Source organism: Equus asinus, chromosome 25 (genome assembly GCF_041296235.1).
Source record: "Equus asinus isolate D_3611 breed Donkey chromosome 25, EquAss-T2T_v2, whole genome shotgun sequence".
Lineage (NCBI taxonomy): Eukaryota > Metazoa > Chordata > Mammalia > Perissodactyla > Equidae > Equus > Equus asinus.
Window position 1 is genome coordinate 47,432,680 of NC_091814.1, and position 23,056 is coordinate 47,455,735.

Genomic DNA, 23,056 nt, shown 5'->3' on the forward strand with positions numbered 1-23,056 from the left:
GTTCATTCCTTACTGAAGGCTACCACCCTTGCTGTTCCCTCTGCCTGCAATATTGTTCTCCCATATCTTCACGAGAATAGCAACTTCTGGTGATCTAGATTTAAGTTCAAACGTAAGATCTGAGTGAGTCCTTTTCTGAGTACTTAATTCTTCCCCCTAGCTCATCAAATAATTTTCCACCAAGTCATTTTCCAGTTTTATATCTGTTTTCCTCCTAAGGAAAGGGGCCTTGTCTGTCTTGTTCATTACTGTATCCACAGTGACAAGACTAATCTCCAGAATACAGGAGGTACTCAATTAAAATTTACTGAATGAATGAATTCTATTTTCATCTCTTTCACTATATATATAATTTTATATTATTTAAATATATGTATATATAAAATTATTTTCCTCCCTTCTCCCTTCCCCTTCAAACAGGAACATGTTAAATAAAATAATATATTAATTCATATACCAGGCATTTCGACAGCGGAACTAAGTTGGCTCAGCTTTAGATCTACTAATTAGTAATCAGAAAATAGAGCTAGGCTAACAGTGGCAGTGAAAAAACAAGCTTTAGTACATCTCAGATTTATTTCCTCCCTCACGGATACTTAGACATGACTGCAATGAGTGGTAGTGAGAATGTTTAGCATGATCCAGTGCTATCAACTCACCTTAACTTAGTTGGAAAAGGCAGCTACTGCAAACAATTTCAGCCTAAAAGAGGGCCTCTCCAACTAAAATGTCAACTGCGGAATTATTGGGAAAGCATCTAACTACCAGTTATACCAGACATCCTACATCCCTGGTCTTCCTTTTTCATTTGCAATACTGGTTCTGATGACTTGCTGTTTGGTCACTGTTGGGACAATTCAAGACGGGCTGCTTACAGAGTTTGCAGGGAAACAGGATTAGCAGCTTTCCTCACTACTCAAAGCCTCTGAGGGCACCTTCTATTTTCAGTGCAACTAACCTGTAGTTACCTGATAACAGATGCCCCAAAATTGTGGGAAGCAATCTCTTGCATGCAGGTAGCAGCACAGTTACCTAATTTTCTAATACTGCCAAGGCCTAATTTCAAATCTAGCCTCTGAGTTCATACAGAAGCAGAAAGATTAGGATTAAAGGTGAGGAATCATATATCCTGTGACATTTGGCCTCTGGTCTGGCCATGGTCTGGCCATGTAGACAGAGATGTCATCTGGAGGAGGCTATAGTTGCAGGGGAGGTGCAGCAAGGAGCTCCCCAGCTGTGTGGGGCTGAAGCCCAACTCAGGTTGAGTGTCTGGAAACCAGAATTCAGAGCACCCTGTGACTGTCCTTTCCAGGACACTGTTGGTGATAATGATGCTCCAGATGGCATGCCTTGCCCAACTCAGTTAAGCCCAAAAAAGAGGAGCTCTAACAACCATGGAGCAAGGAGGCTCAGGCAGACAAAAGTGTGGAAAGTGCGTCCTATTGAACCCTCTAAGCTCAGCCTCTAGAAAGTACTGGGCAATTGAAGGTACTCACACAAGGTTGCAAAGGACAGAATAGATTTATTCCAATTCCAACTCTGGCTAACTCATGGTGTTACGTAAGTCTCCACTGTTCTCCTACTCAAAAAATGGGAATATCTTCAACCTCAAATATTTGAGAATGAAACAAGTTAAGGCATATGAGTGCATTTTGTGAAACCCAAAACAAATACAAGGGATTATAGTTTGGAAAGCTGTCTCTGTATCGCTCAAATATGCTCAGATATTGATACTTCAGTAGCTAAAAACAGTATCCTGCTCTCACTGACATTTTTAATTCCATAAAGCAGGCAGTCTAAGTTGTAAGAACTTATATTTTTCTCATGGACTGAAATAAAGCTAATTTCGTAGTGAATGAAAAAATATGCCAGCAGACAACCCCATGGGGGAAAAATATGTCAGTAAGCAAAAAACATATTAACAAAAACATTGCTTGCCAGTGTTCTCGATGACAACCTGCAGTCCTCCTTTGATTCTGATAAGCTTTTCCCTCCAATTTTCTATATTCCATAATCATTATGGTAGAGACTTCCATAATTATTCAGTGTCACTTCAAATGTCATTGTATGCCATAAGCAGATTATAAATTTAGAGGGCTAACTCTCTGTTTTCTGACAACTGTATCTAACAGGTTTTTCCCTCTACAATTGAGGAATAAATACCTCTTGCTCTGCAAAGATTTAGATGACTTATTAAGAATTTATCACAAAATTGTTTTTTTCAAAATACTTTTTAAAAATCATAATTTGTATACATATGTGTATGTATATCTACATAGTGGGGCCATACATTTTTTATTGATTACATATTCACTGCTCCAAAAAACAATTTTTTTAAAAGCCTGAGATGTCTCACCACCCAGAGATAAATGTAATTAATATTTTATTACATTGCTTATAGTCCTTTTTCCCCTATCCCTACACATACATCTCACGAATATTTAACAAAATTTGAAAAATACTATTATTTTGTTAAACATATGCTTCACAAATGTCAAGCATTAATGTGATAATATTAGTTCAAAATATAAGTAGCAATATTTTCTATAGAACTAAAACATGGCTTCAATCACATATACTAATTACTAATGAGTTGGCTATGGAGATGTTAACTTAGTTAATGGTTATGATTAAGTTTAGAGTTGTATGAATGCTAATCCTCTACCCTGACAACAAAGAGAAGCTTAACATATGATCTTGTGATAAGACCCAAGCTTGAAAAATACATCCCTAAAAGGCAGACTAACATTTCAAGAACCAGATCAAGTACCCAAAAGAGGTTGTGCTGGCTTCTGGGTATCATTATCCATCTGTGTTCACTACACAGAAGCCCATCAGGTTAGAAGAACTGATTTAAACTGGAAAGGCTATTCTTCAACCGGGAAATTCTTACACTTTTTCTATATTGCCTTCAGAACAATTATGAGGGAAAAATAAAATAATGAGAATGCAATTACTTTCCCGACATTATTATATTAATCAACATTAGCCAGAAGATAATACAGACAAGAATTAGGAAATTTTAAATAAGCAAAGATATGATTTCTTCCTTCGTAAAATAAAGGAAAGAACTCTGCCAGCTTTTAAGTAAGAATAAATGATAACTTTTAAAAATTAGTGGCTCTATTAACAGTCATCTTTTGCTCCCCAAACTTTCTGTCAAATCTTTTTAAGTGATTAGATGAAACATGTTTACCCTTTACATCTTCAAAAGTAACAGCATTCCTTCCTTCATTTGAATAGAATTATATGAAAAGATTACCTGGACAATTAAAAACATTTAAATAAGTCCTACTTCTATTTCCTTTCAAGTAGGGAGAAAGAGATATCCAGAGGGAAAAGGTAAGTAGGAAATTAATGTAAGTATCCTTGCCACTTTCCCTAGTAAGTGAATTAAGCAAATTGCCAGGCACACAATAGACACCAATATAAGTCTGTTCCATGAATTCATAAAGGCTCCACTTCAAGCATACCCAGTATTAAAAAGCCAAAATTTGTAAAATGCAAATTAGAAAGTGGATTTAGGACTTTTTGATATAAAAGTTGACTTTTATATTTTAGGGGGCATCAGAAGTACACATGGCAACTTTTATATTTGGGTCTTTAACTTCTTTTAAGAGTTGTGCAACCTTTCTTCAATAAGCAATCCCTGTAGCAGTTAACAACAGAGATAAAAACGGGAGACATACTTTCTCCTCTTCTCTTTCATTCCCTTAAAATGAAAACTAATTTTTTAAGAAAGTGTTCAAATTAAAAAAAAAAAAACCCACAAGACTAGGATACAATTTGACAGCATAAGAAATTTTATCCAAATTAAACTTTAAGGGGCTGGCCCCATGGCTGAGTAGTGAAGTTCCCACACTCTGCTTCAGTTCAGATTGTGGGGCTTGCTGGTTCAGATCCTGGGCGACGACCTACACACCGCTCATCAAGTCATGCTGTGGCAGCATCCCACATAGAAGAACTAGAATGACTTACAACTAGAATATACAACTATGAACTGGGGCTTTGGGGAGAAAAAAAAAAAGAAGACTGGCAACACATGTTAGCTCAGGGCCAATCTTCCTCACCAAAAAAAAGCATACCTTAAAAAAAAAACAACTTTAAAATGGCTACTGAAGGGACAGCTGGAGCACTTGCCTGTATATATCAACCCTCCTTGGCCTGAGAGTCCTTTGGATCCACCGTACAGAGTACCCAGAGTATCAGTATTGAAACTAGCCAATACTGACATTAAGATATAATGATCTGATAATAACTTCCCATATCATATAACAGCAAAAAGAGACAATCTAGAGGGGAAAGGGAGATTTTGAACATGAGCAGAGTAAACGTTTTTCTCTTTCTCCAAATTTCATATACTTACAGAGTATGGACTCTGGCTATGTGCCACTGCTGATACCATTTTGAGTGTGTTTTTCCCACTGAAAAATTCATTGCAAGAGGATCACATTTTAAAGTGATTTTTTAAAAAGGAAGTAGGGTGGGTGGAAATGAACAGTTCTAACATTTGAATGTTAGCTCTAGATGCTTCTATTCCAAACCTCTCACTATTCTTGGATGATAAATCTTTAAGGGCCTCTGATAAGCAGCAAATTCTAGGTTTGATAATTTTAAGGGATTATTTGAAAAAAAAATCTAGGCATTGTTCTCTTTCTCACCTTCACTATTTTCACCAGAAATAGCTTTTACTTCCTTTAGTTATAGTGTCTAAAAGGATTTCTATTCAGTTGAGAAATATTTTTGGAGGTCTTAGAACCATTTGGAAGCACAGGCTTTAGAAGAAGGAATCATTACTTAGCTGGTGTCTAGGATACCTGTTTCTCTTGCTTTGGTATTTTAATTTCACCCAAGAAACGTGTACTTAGTGACTCTGCACACAGAATTTATGCCTTGTGGTAATATCTAATAGGAAGTACTTATACCTGATGTATTAAAGGGAGATTGTTGTTTACTAGGTGTACCTTTGCAGGACAATAAGCAAAAACTCCAAATGTACTTGACGTTCTAGTAGTTTGATGGTTCCTCTGCGAATCAGGGAACAATAAATGATGCTCAAAGTCCAAACCCACAACACTGTCTTAGTAAATCTTCATTTATATCAGTTCAGTAAGAAAATTAACTCGTGTTATGTGAACAAAAAAACTAATGAGATCTTTAAAATAAGGTATTTGTATGTGTTTAACCCACAGGCATTCATATTTAAAACATGATTAAAAAGCTGAACTTCAGTGCATGCCCTCTTGACGGGTAATGGAAAGGCTGCAATATTGCATGTGGCAGGATTCCTCTTAAGACCACCCTGTGCAGATTAGCCATCGATCCCACATCATTAGCCAGTCCAATAACACAAGGCTGAACAACTGTACTTCCCCCTGATACACGTGCTAAACTCTGGGCCGTAATTCACTGGATAGCTGATCCCAATTCACAGCCATATTGCTAATTAAAGGGCATATGATTTCCCCAAATGTAGAGTACTCTAATTCTATCAATACTCTTTTAAGTATGACACTGCATAACAAAGCCAGAGATTTCCAAACGGCCCTACAGAAAATCCGCACTTTTCACATGTAATCCAAGTGGCACTGTTACCTAGACTCTGAATGTTAGAGCCCAAAACAACCTGAGGGATGTACTACCTCAGATACTTAACGGGGCAACCAAGCAGAATTTGTATAGTTGCAACATAAATATCCATATATGACCTCCTAAGATGTGAAGCTTATGAACCCAACTCCCTGTGGGTTTTACTGTTGATAATTTGTTTTGAACTACAGGCAGTTTAAATTTATCCCTAAAGCAGATTTTAGTATAAGAGATTTTCTTATTTATCAATTTATGTTTTCTTTTAAAACACTGAAAATGTAAATGCCAAAGAAAGGCAGCACAGGATTACTGGAAAGTTATGAGTGCAAGCCCTTGAGACATCAAATTAGGCAGTCTTTAAGAATATGGCAAGATATTAGACCAAAACTGATTCCTCAGAGAGGCACAGAATTTGTTGAAATGTATTTTAGCACTTCTTAGTGTCAAAGCTGCTAAAATAAAATGCTTTTTATTTCACTTAAAAAAAAACTCCTTTCTAATAGAATCATGAATATTCAGTTTTCTCTTTTATTAAGAAAAAAATGTGATTCAGGGAAATAAAATTCAAGTGAGCACAGATGACCTCACCTGGGCATTAAAACGTATGTATTGGCCGCTTTTTCTTTCCTTCTTAAATGACAAAGGAACTTTAGTTCTCAAAAATATCGTCCCCATCCCAATAATTATATGCTGGTCATTGCATCTAACTTCATCTTGCAGCTATAAACAGACTTTCTTCAGGGTGAGAAATCCCTTATGTACATGGCTTCCTAACATGTCTGTAATGATTATACTTTGCATGCAAAGACATACATGAAGACTGAACTTGTAATTATAAAGATAAGTGTAAACAGAGATGAACTGCACTGGAGGGAGATACATGAGAAAAAAAGAGTTCAATTCAGTCAAGTCAATATTGTACTTTTGAAAAGACTCAAATATGAGAGAATCATAATGAGGGAACAGTCTGGAATGGATTAAACTCCATTGTATAAAATAGACAAAGCTAAATTATTCTTGTTTGATTACCAAATAATGGTATAGGACTACTGTAGACCAATTACATTATAGAACAGTTGCTAGGTATAGTTCTCAAACCACTAAAAGGAAACCCTGCCCCAGCGATTGTGGGTATTTAATTTTAACCCTTGGTAGGAAGTGAGGAAGGGTGATTTTTCTCTTGTTCAGGAAATCAAAACAAGCAAGCCAGACTTCCCAGATTTACAGCACAGAGCCAGCAGCTTTAAGCTATTTCACAGATGCACAGTTCGAACATTCCAGGAGAAAAATCTATAATTTCCTACCCAAGGATTTTTAGGGGGTAAAATTCTCTATCAAAAAACAAATCAAATTGGCAATCAAATGGAGAGGTTAGAAAGCAAACCACACGTAGTCTAGATAAGTAGCAATAATGCCTGTTGTAAAATTTAACCCTTTGGAGACATAAATAACAGAATGCCTACATCAAGCACTTGGGTATTCTGTTTTATTGCTGAGCCTAGCCAGCAAGAAAACCATTTGGGTTTTTTGTTTTTTGTTTGCTGCCACAGAGATAATGCCACTAATGTAGCCCTGGGCTCTGAGAAAAGAGCCATATCTCCTCTAGCCAATTAAGGAGTGGCGTGGACCAGGCTCGAATAGAGCCCCACAGCCGTGGCTGCTCAGCACTTCCTTCTCAGTAGACTGGGGAGAAGGAGAAGAAAACAGGAGACTGCAAGCCTCTTCCAGGGATACAAGGAATTCTCACAGAGGGTGGCAGATTCCCTACAAATGAAGTTCAAGGAAAAACAGTCTCACCGCCAGAAGCCGAGGCACAAACAGACGATGCCCCATCCCCAGAAGTTCCAGCACTCGACAAGCATACTCATTCACCAGCTTGCTCCTCTCGTCGTGCATGTCCTGGGACTTTTTGACAGGAGGTGTGAGCTTAGCAGCTGGGGCTGGGCAGGGCACCCCTTCTTCCATGAGCAGTAAGTAGGTATCCAGAATGAGAAAGCTGGATCTCTTATCCACAATTTTAAGAACTGCGGTGGGAGGGGAGCCAGGCTTAGGTCTCCCCAGGAGCATGCACAAGCCAGTCTGTGGTGGGAATTGTCAGCTAATGCCTCCGCAAGAAAAACATTTCGGCTAAATTATCCACTGTGCAAGAGCCCCAAAGTAGACTGGAAAATGAAATCAAATACTGATCTAAATAAAAAACAACAAAAGCAATCAAATGCAAGAAAATGGCCAAGAGTGAGGCAGGAGAGTTCAGATACATGTGTAAAAATGTACAAGCTGCTTAGAAGGGTCTTGCATGTGAGAGTGTGTGTGTGTGAGCGTGCTGTGCGTATGTGTGTGAGAGTGCGTGTGTGTGTCTGTGTGTGTGTGTCTGTGTGTGAGCGGACAGCAGCAGCAGTAGCCAGGAAGCCGCCGGGGCAGTTGTGAAGCTGCAAGGAGAAAAGGATGAGCTCATTGCAATCTTTGATTCGTGACAAGCAGCGCCGCCGCTGCCGCTGCCGCTGCCGCTGCTGCTGCTGCTGCTGCTGCTGTTGCTGTTGCTGCTGCTGCTGCCTCTTGCTGTGAATCAGTAATGAAGGGGTAGGGAAGGAAGGGGAGGGGAGAGGAGGAGGTAGGTGAATGAGCATGCAGAGTGTGTCTCGGGGGAGAATGCTGTAATAAGAAGCCAATGGCAAGCCGTTGGACAGATGCGCTTCCTCCTCCTGGTCCACCTTCAATCAGTGTTAGTCTGACAGCTTATGCTGTTGAATCCTAAACCCAAAGACAGATGAACTAGCTTCTCCTAACATGTGATGCTCACAGAAAAATCAGACAGCTTGCCAGCTAAAAGGCTGACCTTTATTCACTCTTGCTTTCTAATAACGATAACAGATAGAAGTCTGATTTTATACTGCATATTTAAAATAGGAGGCTCCAATCTTTGTTAGATCACTGAAATCTCTCTACAGAGGAGAGGTTTAGGGCAAAATGACAGAATATGGACAGAACAGCAAGGACTGAGCATCCAAGAAATGACACACCCTCAAGTTGAAGTGTTTATCCAATAATAATGATTTTATGCTAGGATGTGCATAAGTATTTCAGCATTCCAGGAAGGCTAGCCACAATTAAAAGGAAGACTTTTATAAACACATAATATGATAAAACATAAACTCTACAACATAATAAGAGTATACATTTAAGAAACCACTAAACTTGAGATTCTTAAAAGAAAAACAGCTTTCTTAAGCCAGAGACCTTGATAAACACTCAGTTAATAGTTCAAAACATTGTTTTGATATTCTCTGCTCAAATTAATTCTTCCCTAGTAATAATATAACTGAGAATTATCCATAGTTTAAAGTTTTACAATCTTAGTATTCATTTCTTTGATGTGAATAACCAGCTGTAGCTAAATGAAGGCAAAAGGACAAGATGACCTTTAGGGACAGTTCTTAACTTTATCCTAGCAATTAACTAGTATCTATTCAGACTCTTGGTGTTGCAGTTCTGTAGTTGGTCCCACGAACACCAGACCAGTCTCTCCACACAGCTGGAGCATGGGACAAGAGTAACAGGGCTAAGAGAACCAGAGCAGTTCTTAGCTTCCTACTCTGACAAACAAGAGTTACAGATCTCCGCAAGTAACAAAATAAAAACATGTTTATCAGCATATCTCTGTGATCTTGGCTAAAGAAGTAGATTAATTATGGGATTGGGATTAAAGAGAAATACCGTCTCTTTTAACAGAATATTATTTGGTTTCTTTTTCCAAAAACTCAGGGAAAATAAAGCTTTTTCTGTTAAATATTTAAAGTATTAATTAACAAAATACCGTAAATAATGTATTTATATATTGCTGTCAAGCCTGTAATTTCTTCCCAAAATGATTTCTTAAAACACTATACATAGTAAAGATTTTAATGTAGTATTTTCAAAGCCATAAGAATACGACATATATATAAATAAATTTCAGATCCCTAAGGTTTTAGAGGAAATGTCTGATGGGCTACCCAGGGTTGGGATTGGTTCAGCTGGAAGAGGGAGACTATAAGGAAAAGGGAAGAGGTTCTGGGTCTTTCATACCCCACGCCTACATACACAGGCACACCCCCTCTCCCCCCGACAGGGAACAGCTCCATTTTTATCTTGTTTACATACTGGAGTTCTGCATAAGATTTTGTTTGAAAAGACTGTGCTACTGCTATGTAAGTGTGAAAATAACTGCCATAGAAGCTTCACATTTAAGAACAAGGGGATATTTTGACTTTCACAGGAAGGAAGAATTCAGTGACTCCTTGGCTTACAGAATTTTTTTCTGATTGATTTTTTTCAAAGGAGAAGGGAGATGTTTCCATCTAACTGACTTGGTCTCAAAGAACACTGGCAGAAGCATTTGTTTTTTCTTAAGCCAGAAACAAATAATTTCTTAGCTAAAAGGATTCTGATAAAAAGAAGTAAAAATTAATCAAAAGACTTTGGAACTGTATGGTTTGGCTCTGATGCTCACAAAAGAAGTTAAAACTATATGTACTAAATATTAAATGTAATAACTAAAATATGATATTTCAGGGGCTGGCCCCATGGCCTAGTGGTTAAGTTCAGTACATTCCACTTTGGCGGCGTGGATTCAGTCCCCAGGAGTGGACCTACACTACTCATTGGCAGCCATGCTGTGGCGGTGACCCACATACAAAATAGAGGAAGATTGGCACAGACGTTAGCTCAGGGCAAATCTTCCTCAAGGAAAAAGAGGAAGATTGGCAACAGATGTTAGCTCAGGGAGAATCTTCCTCTGCAAAAAATGCACAAATAAAATAAGATATTTTAATGAGAAAGTTACACTTCAAACATCTAGGTACAGGGGCCGGCCTGTGGTGTAGCAGTTAAGTTTGCATGCTCTGCTTCGGTGGCCCTGGGTTTGCTGGTTTGGATCCCAGGCATGGACAACTGCACCATCTATCAAGCCATGCTGTGGCAGGCATCCCACATATAAAATAGAGGAAGATGGGCATGGATGTTAGCTCAGGGCCAGTCTTCCTTAGCAAAAAGAGGAGGATTGACAGTAGATGTTAGCTCATGGCTAATCCTTCTCAAAAAAAACAAAAAATATTTAGGTACATTTAACAAAACACTATGTAAAAGGTTCTCCAAACAAGTGGTCACGTATTTCACCTTTCCCAATCTCTCTATCATCCCTCCCCTCAGACATGCATCATCCTTGAGGTAGTGAGGGTGCAGGTTCCACCACGGGCTCTGAGTGGCCCCTGCTGGGATGGCAGCAGTAGTTTCAGGGGGAGACAGCATGGGTCCAGAGTGTACCTTCTCCAATCAGTCTGAGGAACTGTGGCTGCACTAGGGCCATACAGAAGGCACTGGGGATCGCAGCAGCGAGGAGCATGAGGACGAGCAGGAGGAAATGGGGGCAGGCCCAGCTGGCTAATCCTACTAGCCCCTGAACCAGAAGAGAGAGAGCTGGCACCAGTGGGGTATGGAGAAGATGTAGCTGCTGACATCCAGGATTGGATACAGGCCCTAAGGTTTCACTAGCTGGACTCATCATTAGAGAGTGAGGACGAAGATGAGGAGGGAGCTACAGCATTAAGCAACCACAGCTCTGTTCCCATGAACCCAGAACATGGAGAGCTGGTAAAAAGGGCAAAGGCTGGAGATTTCAAATGCCCAGTGGGAAGATGTGGAAGAGAAGGCTCCCCAAGCCCAGCAGGCGTTCTCTGCCTAGAAATGACCACACTGAGAGCGCTTCATCTCTTTGCACTCCAGGCCAGAACCAGCACAGAAGTGAACACATCCCTGGTTGTATGCCCATCCCCATCCTCCCATCTCTCTTTCCACATCAAGGCAAACAGGACTTCTTCTCAGAGACGTACTCATTCAGTGCTATACATATGAGGACATCAGCCCAAGCCCAACCCACCTTAGTATGTATCCTTCTATAAGGAATAAAGCACCCTATATACACAGCCCCCCCACCAAAAGCATCATCCTTGCTTTCAAAATTTCCATAATTTTTCAACCCTGGTCTTGTTTTTAGGTTGTCCTTTGGGAATAGGCTATTGATCAATATCAGGTAAAATAGCTCTTCTAGAACATCACTTGGTGAAATAGAAGAATGAATTCTAGACATTTTTGAAGCCTTAGAAGAGTGACTCATCTCAGTGAGCAATTCCCCTTCCCTCTCCCAACTCCTCAAGTAATTTATTTACTGCTGATAAGATTCAGCAATAAATACAGTACGCTTTTGAAAAATAAATTTTTGAGTTATAAAGTAGTCCAAAAATTAAACTAATGATAGAAGAGAAACTCTTCTGAATTAACTAGTAACAATACATAATTTCTCAAATTTCCGTACACAATCAAAAGGAGATTTTTTTTTTAAAGAAAAAACTTCTGTAATGGAAGTTGAAGATAATATGGGAAATTTGGATGAATCATCCAATGAGGCAGAGTGAGAGAATAGAGGACCAGGAAATGGTCCTGAAGCCATGGTCTAAGGAACAGAAGCCTCACTCTCTGGAGTGCTGGAAGCAGGTGGATGGTGGTGCAGTCCTAATTAGAGCCTGGTGCTTGAGTGCTCCTCCTGAGCCACTCCACTGTGTCATGATTACTGACACGTGCAGGACATAAACAGATTTGCACTGTAAAATAAAAGGCATATTTGACTTAATTTATGGAATTGTAATTAAGAACACTAAGTGCAAAGAAACATGCTAAGTAGTTATTTCAGGGCTTACAAAGGTGAAAAAGGAAACACTTCCCAGGCTGCAGTAACTTAAAATCAGGGAGGCATTCAAGCCCAAAGACAAAGCAGGATGTGGACACCACAAAAGGAGGAGCACACTGTGGTTGTAATCTAGTCATGTCTTTTTTGTCCACAATGGATACAGACACAAGAGGGCTTACAGTAGTGGGATTGGCCTGGACCGAAATCTAAAAGTAATGAGAATTAAACGTACGTTTAGGAGCAAAGCGGGACATTGCTTATTACATCATATGGGTAAGTTACTTAACACTCTCTGAGCCTCTGTAAAATGCCAGTATCATCTACCCAGCCAAGTAGCTCTGAAAATTTAATAAGTTAATGCATATAAAGGAATCTCTCATAGTGCCTAGCACGGGGTGGATGCTCGATAACTAGTAATTTCCTTCATTCTTTCCAGGAAGTCATGTAGAAGTGGAGAGAAAGTATAAAATGCATTGTGTTCATCTGGGTTAGGGTTTAGAAAGTCAAAAAGGACTCTGGATATATTAACATGAGAAAGAGAGCCAAACACTGATAAAAGACATTCCTGTGACACTAACTACCTCTTCAGTTCACCTTAAGATTTAGATACGTTAATAATAAGTAAAGGATCCATGCTCTTCTCAACTAGGAGAGGTAAAACTGCAAAATCTGAATTCTCTAGCTATTTCTTTTTTGTCTGATAAACTACTTTTTAAAAGATGAACCCTCAGGGGCCGGCTGGGTGGCGCAGCGCTTAAGTTCGCACATTATGGGTCAGCGGCCCGGGGTTCGCCAGTTCAGATCTCGGGTGCAGACATGGCACTGCTTGGCAAGCCATGCTGTGGTAGGTGTCCCACGTATAAAGTAGAGGAAGATGGGCACAGATGTTAGCTCAGGGCCAGTCTTCCTCAGCAAATAGAGGAGGATTGGCAGAAGTTAGCTCAGGGCTCATCTTCCTCAAAAAAGTAAATAAATAAAATAAAAGATGAACCCTCAATAATTTGAAAGTTCCTAAGACCCAACAAACAGGTCAAATAAAGATTACACAGTGGTAGTATTGATATCTTGGTACTACTGTAAAATCCTGCACAATTCACACTCTGCCGTTCAAGTCTTGATTCTGCTCAATGCCGTGCTACATGCTTCTGGAGGTAGAAAGGTACATCAGATGTTGCTTCTAACTTTATGTATTACTCAAGCTACTTGAAGAAAAGGCTAAAACGAAATGTAATGACACTAAGCATACAAGTTATATCACAGGGAAATGAGTCTCATTACTCTGTAGTTGGAACTCATACACTGAAGAATTAGAGTAAAAATAAAAGAAAATACATAATTAGCTAAGACTACGGTGGGTAGTTTAGGTAACAAGTTTACAGGAATTCAAAAGAAAAAAGATTCCTGTAAAATAAACTTACCTAGTTTTTTGGGAATGTTATGACCTCTTGTGAGACTTAAGGCCTAAATCTTAAAGGAGTTCTTTTTTGTCTCTTTTTAATAGAAGAGTTTAATGGAATTGTTTTTCCCCCACAAAGTGATTTAGTAACACTCTGAGTAGCCCTGGAAGCATCATCATTGCCTTGCTGCCTACCTTGTGATCAGATCCCAGCGCAATGCCTTTATTCATTCAAGAACTTCTTCTACAGTCTCTTTGAGAGTTCGTCGTTTTGGCTCTGCTTCCATACCTTCATTGAGAATTAGCTCAAAAAGCTGCCTATTTTATTATTAGACATTTATATTTGTATAAAAAGGACTGCTTATGGTAAGCCAGAAATCTTAAACTTCTAGTTACTGGCTTGAGTTATGTATTTTATAACACAGACTAAGTCTACTTTTTTTCATGTGACATTAATTAAAATACTTGAAGACAATCTTAATTTCCCTTTCTCCAAGCTAACTATTCCTGCTACTAACTGGGCCTCCTATAAGCTGGTTTTTGGACCATTTTAAACTGTTCACAATCCCACTTCCTGCCCGAAGGATATACTTTTTTGGACAATGTCTCTCAATAAAGCAATACCTCACTGAAAAGGATATTCTATATATGATAACAGAATCATAAAGTAATGCTATGTTTTTAGACCACAGAAAACACCAAAGTCTAACATGTTTATCCTATTAGTGAAAAGATTGAGGCAGCAGAGAAGTGACTTGCTCAGGATCATAAAACTTGTCTGAGGCAGAGCCAGGAAGCCAAGATCCCAGTGCCCAGCTGCACAGCAGAGAGCCTAGCAGTTCCTGCACTGGAACTTCCTATCTTTCAATTAATCTAGCCCATTAAAAAAACTATCTTATTAGGAAGACTGCTTCACCATTTTATTCCACATGGAATTGGTCTGAAGCCTGTGCCTGTTATCTGATATGAAAAAATCTAAGATTCTTAGACTTGTGTTGAGAGGGGACATCCCAAAGCTGCCTTGAGAATAGTCACTTCTAAACACACACTTGTGATAATAAAGCAAATCTGCCTTCTCAATTTTTAACTGAGAAGCACTCTCTTCTTCAGTGAAACAGTCAGAGAGGCTACATCCTTGACAGCTCAGCCATTGTGTTTACATAAGAGCAGCTTTCTTGAAGCCATGTTAGTGATGCAGGCTCGAAAATGGAATGCTACCTCAGTTCATGCATTCCCTTCCCTGGGCAATTTGTATAAGGTTCAAACTTATTTTCTAGCTTGAGGAAAAGGCATAAATAAATGCTAGCAGAGGACTGGTTTTTTATTTTAAATTGATCAGATTAAAATTATGACATATAGAATCTAGACTATTCCTTGATTCTCTCAAGAGGGATCAGCATTTTACTTTTTATTTTTACGTATGTGTGTGTGCGCGTGTTTTGTCATTGTTGTTAAAAACAATGAGGTGCTATATTCACCCTGATAAGTTGTGAATTGCCTCTCCCTTCTTCTCCTGGTCCATCTCCAGTTCTCTATTAAATTTGCTATCTCTATGTTACATAGAATGCTAGGTATAGTTTAACAGCTGTCACTATGAAAAATAATATTTTCAGTGTTGGAGTTACATGGGTCAGCCCATGTATTAGAAAGTGAATTTGTTTCCACAAAATGAATATGTCAAGATGGGGACATTCATTTTTTGAATAGACATGTCCATATTCTGAAATAAAGATGGTCATAGATTGTACAGCCATACTATTTCCCTCTCCCCAAGCCCCCACTCAAGACTTCAAATGGATTCAGTAGAATTTCAGAGGTAGCAAAATGGTGAGAGTGGAGGTGATTTTTCCTCTTCTTGCAGTGGAGGTGATCTGCTGTCTCTCCACTGTGAGTTCAGCTCTTACATACACTTAGTATTGCCACAGGCTGTCTTACATGATGACAGTAATAAGTGAACTCAGGGCTTGCCTGCTTGGTGGGCTCCTTTCCTATCTCACACTCATATTTGTTCTAAGCAGGGCCTAACAAAGTAATTTACACATCACAAACCCTTGATCAATATTTAAGTGACTAAAAGTATGAACAATAATAGTTACCATTTATTCAGTATCTATAAAGGCTATGAACTATGCTAAGCTCTTAGAATATGCATTATTGTATTTAATCTTAACAGCCAATTATGCCCACTTTACATAGGAGGCATCTAAGCTTAAAAAAGTGACTTGCCCAAGATCATGTAGTTAGTAAGTGGTAACTGCAACTATAGTTCTTGGATAACTATGCATCTGATATATAAGTGTTTTCAATCTAATTTGAGTTACTTGAAACAATGAAGGAAGTGGAGTTACAGAGGCTATGTCCTAGAGGCTAATCAAGTTAGTCCAGCGGAAACTACAGGATTTAAGAGTCACGTCACTATGAATATATGAGGGAGTAATATGTCTTGGATTCTAAAAGAAATGACAAACCAAAACAAAGTAAAAACTGGGGCTTAAAGAGCAGCATCTGTACCCTTATCCATACCCTTCTTTCTTACTACTACTGAACAACCCAACTATGAGATCAGCTCTCTCTCTAGAGCTCTCAACTTGTAAATCTATCTCCTTACTGGATATATGCAGCCTCACACGTAAACTAATCTCAGCATGTCCAGAGTCACCATTTCTTCCCCAATGCAGTTCTTCCTCTTACATTTCTTAGCCTAGCTAACAGTATCCTCACATCTACCCAATTGTCCCAGCACACACCTGGGTGTCATCCTAGAGCCTCCTTTTAACTCCCCTACTCCCAACTCATTATTCAAGTCTAGTTGATTCAACCTCCCCACCATCTCTCAAAACTATCCTGTTTTCTCCATTCCCATCTCTTTTGATTTGACATCAGCACTGAGTATGACATGCTGGGACCTCCACCATCTGTAATACTCAAGTTACTTGAAGTTCCCTGCACGCACTAGGTAACTGCATGCCTCCATGTCTTTGTCCTTGCTTTCTTCTTTTCTCGAACTGTGCCTCCCCTCTAATTCACTTACCTTTTCCTAATCTGTCAAAACTCAGCTCTGATATTGCCTCCTGCAAGAACCAATCCCTCAATCCCAGAGGTGGGGTACACGGTCTTCCTGTTTACTCTCTTTCCACCCACGCTGTCTCTCTCACAGCACTTGCAGGCTTATACTTTAATGAGCTGTGCTGAAATCAATGTTTAGGGTCTCTCCTCTGCTAAGGCACTTCAAGATAGGTATCCTGCATTATCCTTGTTTTTGTCCTAAAAACATAGCAGGGGTAGTTACTTGACACATAGTGGCTACCCCATAGCTGTTTGCTGAAGTGGTTCAGCATTCAAAATGGATGAAGTACAATTATTATCCAGCGGAGGGATAGATAAGCATTTCTCTGATTAGAGATATTGGTACTTTAATATTTCTGAGCCTTTTAAAATGCTCTTCCCTCTTTCTGGAGTGTTTTCCTCCATCATTTTTCCTTTAAGAAATTTAACAATCCTTCAAAATGTTGTTATGTAAAGAACGAAAGCTAAGAAGTCAAAGAGACCTGGATTTAAAACCAAGACGAAGTCCAGTGGCTGTGTGACTTCAAGAAAGTTAACCTCTTTGAGTCTTATTTTTCATTAAGAAAATGAGGTTTAAAATAGTAGTCTTTCGAAGTTGCTTCCGCTATTAATGTCTGTGACATTTCTAGCTTGGTAAACTGAGATGATAGTAATGATATTAACTGATGGGGAAAGCACTGGGGACAGGAAAGGGTGGAGGATGAATGGAGTTAGCAAGGAATATGTGGCAATCAGTTAGAGATGTTCCATAGGCCATGGAGAATGTGAAACTGGAGCCACAGGATGGGTTTAGGAATCGGTAGTCATATGCAAGATGAAATATGGGAACAACTGAGATAAACCAGGGAAAATACAAAAGTCATGAAGAGACGTTCTCATAGAATGCCTTGATCTTCTTAATTACCTTAACTAGCTGCATAATTACATTGTTAGGGAAACGATTTACGCTCCCAGAAAGTAAGGTCCTTAAGGGTAGGTGTTGTATTTACTTCACTCACCAGTATGTTCCTAGCACCCAGAACAGTGACTACATATGGAAAGAGCTCAGGAAATAATGACTGAGTTGATGAGTGTTTGAATATCATACAATACTCACCAATGGGCTTTCTAATCATTTGCTGGAATTTTGTGACTTAAATAGTAATGTGAGAATACAAATTCCTAATAAAAATGTGCTGAGGTAGGGATAAGAATAAAAATCTCACAAGTGTCTGCTGTGGGCCAGACATTGTGCCATCCACTTCTATGTACAATCTCATTTCATTCCTATATGTCGTAGTAAAATTATTGCTAAAATAAATGACTTGCTCATGTTTTGAAAAATCAGTTTACCCCATCTCTACAACCCTGATTCCTCACTTTCCCACAGCCTTTCAAATACAATGTATCTACAAATTCTGTCAGACCTATCTACAAAATTATCTTGAATCTGTCCTCTTTTTCCATTGTTTATATGTCTCTACTGATCTGGCCCCTGCCTAGCACTGTGACCACTCTCCTTCCTCTCTAGATCTTGCTTACTCACTCACTATGCTCCAGTCACAGTGGCCTCCTTTCTGTTTTGAACTTACAAAGCCTTTCCTGCCTCAGGACCTTTGCACTTGCTGTTGTCTCTGATCTTCAGATGGCTGGCTCCATGGCATCATTCAACTCAAATGTTATTTGCTCACAGAGGCCTTCTCTTATTATTTTATCTAATGGAGGGCAATAGCACATTAGATTCCCTTATATTATTTCTTTCATGACATTTATCACTTCTTGAAATTGTTTACTTCTTTCTTACGTATTTTCTCTCTCTCCAACTAGAAAATATCAGGGCAAAGCTCACAGGGCAGAGGAGAGACAGCTTTAAAAATTTTTTATTGACAAGTTATTAGAGAAAAACATAAACATTAAAAAAGATTCTGGTCTTAGCTTTTTTTTGAGGAAGATTAGCCCTGAGCTAACTGCTGCCAATCCTCTTCTTTTTGCTGAGGAAGACTGGCCCTGAGCTAACATCCATACCCATCTTCTTCTACTTTGTATGTGGGACACCTGCCACAGCATGGCTTGCCAAGCAGTGCCATGTCTGCACCTGGGATCTGAACCGGCAAACTCTGGGCTGCCGAAGCAGAACATGCACACTTAACTGCTGCACCATAGGGCCGGCCCCTGGTCTTAGCTTTTTTCATTTATTCATTCACTCATTCATTCATTTTTACATTAAAAGATTATTATTTTACACAGCCTTTTGAGTCTCTCTTTTCTTTAGCAATCAGGAGTCAACCAAAATGACCCCTTGACATTTATAGATTTAATATTTATTGCTTAGCTCTCCCTAAGAGACCCCACAAGGCCATAACACAGCAACTTGTGGGTTTGCTGAGAAATTAATTTAGTTGCTCCCATGTAGCAGATGGTGAGTAAGCTTAGCTTACTTATAGTCTTTGTTATCAGTTATCATATGTTCTTATGGCAAGGCAGTTATTTTATCAATAAAGAAAATGAATTAAAAAATATCATAGTGGTATTAAAAAATTCAGAAATTTAAGAGCATCTTAGAACACATCCTTCATGAATGTCAAGTTGTTTTTTTCCCCTTTAACCTATGTCTAAACACATTAAAGAAACAGACAATACTCTAAATTGCTCTATCTGGTTAACTGTAGCAATGTCATGATTAATACCAAATGTTATGTTTCCAAAAAGGCTACTATTAATATAACCATGATAAAGATTGGCCACAGAAAAATGCAGAAACCATTTTAGACATGCAAGTAGCTGAGTCATTGTGGCTTTTGGTAAAGAAGAGAGAGGCTTCTATATTTAAAAACAAAGATATCATAATATTGGTTTTTAAAGTGTCCTGCAAGCTGTGGATAATACATGCTATGTAACTGTCAACTACTTCAGGAAGGGAGAAAGAAATTAACAACACAAAATAACCAGAAACAGCCCCCAGACCCAGTGGGTACAGAGAGGAATAAATAAACCCAGGGGCAAAGGGTGAAAGAGGAAATAATCAATTCTCTGTGTACACTCCATGAGCCCACAGTCGTGCCTGGTGCTAGGTGGAATACAAAATCAGTATATAATACGGTCTCTATCCTTAACAGCCTTATAGACTTTACAGCAGAGACAAGATCCATGATTGGGACAATAAGGGTGTCCACATGACAGTGTGTAATAATATGCCCAAAAGGTACATTTGAAACCAGCAGGTACATCTGAGGCCAGATTATAGTGAAAATGGAGTGCCAGAGGATAGGCTTTTACTGGACAAGAAGCAGGTAAATAATACAATGAAGACAATTTTTGAGAAAGACTAATGTGGTAGCAGAGGGCAAGGGAGTTTAAGAGAGGAAGAAACTGAAGGTAGACAAGTCATAAAGCTCTTGCAGTAAGCCAAATGTGAGAAAATGAGAGCCTGGACTGGTGTGGTTGTCATGGAAACAGAGCCACGCTGGAATCTGAGAAGCATCATGAAGGAAAAACAGCTCTTCATTATCTTTGTGTAACTTTCCAAGTACATGTGGCTCATTATGTCCTCCTTTATATAACTCATTGATACAAAACTGCCAGAGATAATATTCCTTACCAAGCCAGGGAAGGGCATACCACAGAGGAAACAGGATGCCCCCTGACATATGAATACAGTAGCTCTCTCAAAGTTGCTGAGTTTGAGGCACAAAGTTTGGTTAAAAGATCAACTGGTTTGGTCACTTTCCCTGAAAGGCCAATTATTAATGGAGATCAAATCATAATACATCAAGCTGAACCAAACAGAAGCTGATCTGGTAGCACTATTCAATTGCCTGGGGACACCCTGGATATCACTAAATGTGCAATAAGTGAGAATACATCAGCTCTAGCAAGCTGCCTTCTCTACAAACAACACTTTATACGCAGGTCCCTTCCTTAAAATTGAAGAGAAAAGATGACAGGGAAGTTTTTAAGAGGACAAGAAAGAGAGACAAACAAAAGAAAAGTGGCGAACAGCAATGACTCCTCACCATCTGGCACATTCAGTTGTGTCCAAGTCCCCCCAGAGCACTGGGAAATGCTGCTCAGTCTGCCCCTCCTTCCCATCTCCAGTGCTGCAGGCTTGGGTGAAGAAGTCTTCATTATTCCTCCCCTGGACTATTCTGAGTCTCCAAACTAGTCTCCATATTTATTGCCAGTCTTTTCACATTTCAGTCCATCCCTCTCACTGTGTCCAAAACTGTCTTCCTAAAACACCATATCTGATCATGTAACTGTTTGAAGGTACCCTCTGGCCCACAGATTCAAAGGTTAGCTCGCAACCCTAACCACAAGACACCTTTTAGACAAACTAGACTTATCCTACCTTTCCAATTATGTCATCTTGACACCTCATGTGCAATGTTCTCATGAGCTTGCTCTCAAAAACGCTGTATTTTATACTACTTCTGTTCCTCACATATGCTATTCTCATTGTCTAAAATATCATTTCCTGTCTTCTTTTCCTAATCTTTCGAGACTCAAATGTCTCTTTCAAGTCATCCTTGCATTATCTCCCTCTTTTGCATCCTGTCCCATTTGTTTATGACAGTACAACAATAACTCTTTTATGGTAATTATTTATATACCTGTCTCCCCTGCTGCTCAGTGAACTCCTTGAGATTAACTACAACATACTCATCTTTGCACCTCCCACTCCCCAAGAGTTCCTAGTCACTGTGGTCACAGATCATTTAGATAAATATCGAGTAAGTGAATGACTGACTGATGCTCAAATGAGTGAGTGAATTATACACAGAGTTAAAATATGAGCTTAACTTAAAAAAAAAAGGCCATGCATTAAACTAGGGGATGGTACATATGTATCTCTTTTATTTAATGTCTAAATTAGTATGAAGAAAGGTCAAAATGAAAGCAAGTATAATGTTTACGGATTTCTAAAACAGGAGAGGGAAAATACTGACATAATAAAACAGTGAAAAGCGATACGAAAATAAATAAAACATGTTCTTTAGCAATATGCTCACTATCAGTTGGCAGTTCCTTCAGAAACAAATTTGATTTGGAGGCACTCATCATCAGACAGGCTAGTTCTCTGGGAGCAGATCAAGGGACAGACCCACATGCTTTGCAGGATAGACAGAAATGGAAATCCAGAAGTTATTATTTTTGTTTGGATTTTAATGTATAAAATATATCGGGGAAGGTAGTGCTAAATAAAACAATATTTTCCATTTCACATGAAAACAAAGTATATGTGTTGATAGAAATAGTAATTCATTTGGCTATAAGTAATAAGTATTGCAAAATCAAATCATTAAAGTTCTCAAACAAAGGTTTCTAAACAATGCCAAAAGGCACCCAAAATAATATTAACATAAAATACACCTTTAAGATAACATCTGATTGACAAGTTTATTTGTCCAAGAGGACAGATGCTCAGAATTTACTAATAACAGAATTGAAATCAAACTCAAGGAAATGGCATGGAAATCACTGTGGTAAATGGAAGACACTTCTATATGTCTCCCCTACAAGCTACTACATTTAGAGAAGATAGAAACTACAAGTAAATGAGTAAGATGTTTGAAATGGACTTAGCCAGTCTAGATAAACAAATTAATCAAAGAAATAAGTTCCAATTTCCATTTGCTTTACATTTATGTATAGTTTTTATTTCTTTCTTTCCCATCAGTGATACCCCAGGTTATAATGCTCAGATAATGGGATACCACAACACTTAAATGAAAGTTGAAAAATCTAGCCAATCTTCAAGAACTGCAAGTCTGATACATAAGCACTCCACTACAGGTCAGACAATGGGGCCTAACGGCAGGTATCACCACTGTAAGGTTTACAGTCTGCACATAACGGTGGAGAAGTAGCACAGACTGTAGACATGACAGTCTATGTGTGAATACACACGCTCCATAACTCCTACAGGGCTTGAATGGTCCTGTTCTTAAAAGAGGAATTACTCCTCTAGCTCTCCAAATACTAGTGTCAACTTTGCTGTCTTTGCTCTGAAATGAGAACACATTATTTTCCAACAAGACTGCATCAACTGCAAGTGTGCTCAGCAAGACCTTCTTTGATTTGTTCTCTTTACCCTAAAATTGTCTAAACATAGCATAAGATACCACGTCATGATAATTACAATTACATATATAATTCCTTTACTGAAATTGCTTATTTTATTAAAGTGGTAGCTGAATGAAAAACTAACCTTAATCTAAGAGTAATACTTAATTCTCTATTTTAAAATCACTTATCTGGAAATATTGTATTTTGAAATACTGCAGTATATTCTATACAAAAAAAAA

At 38.7% G+C, this 23,056-nt stretch overlaps 1 protein-coding gene across 9 annotated transcripts in view; it reads right to left on the bottom strand.

Annotated features, from left to right (window-relative positions):
- Nucleotides 1-23,056, bottom strand: part of RABGAP1L (RAB GTPase activating protein 1 like) — a 668,256-nt gene that overhangs the window by 149,172 nt on the left and 496,028 nt on the right. For 2 of the 9 annotated variants that reach the window (XM_070498042.1, XM_070498048.1), the window contains exon 1: nucleotides 7,387-8,160. The exons of the other annotated variants lie outside the window; for them this stretch is intronic. In XM_070498042.1, the coding sequence (XP_070354143.1) occupies nucleotides 7,387-7,656 (270 nt within the window). In that variant the 5' untranslated portion in view covers nucleotides 7,657-8,160. Of the gene's footprint in view, nucleotides 1-7,386; nucleotides 8,161-23,056 lie in introns of those variants that run through there. 9 annotated transcript variants of the gene reach the window in all.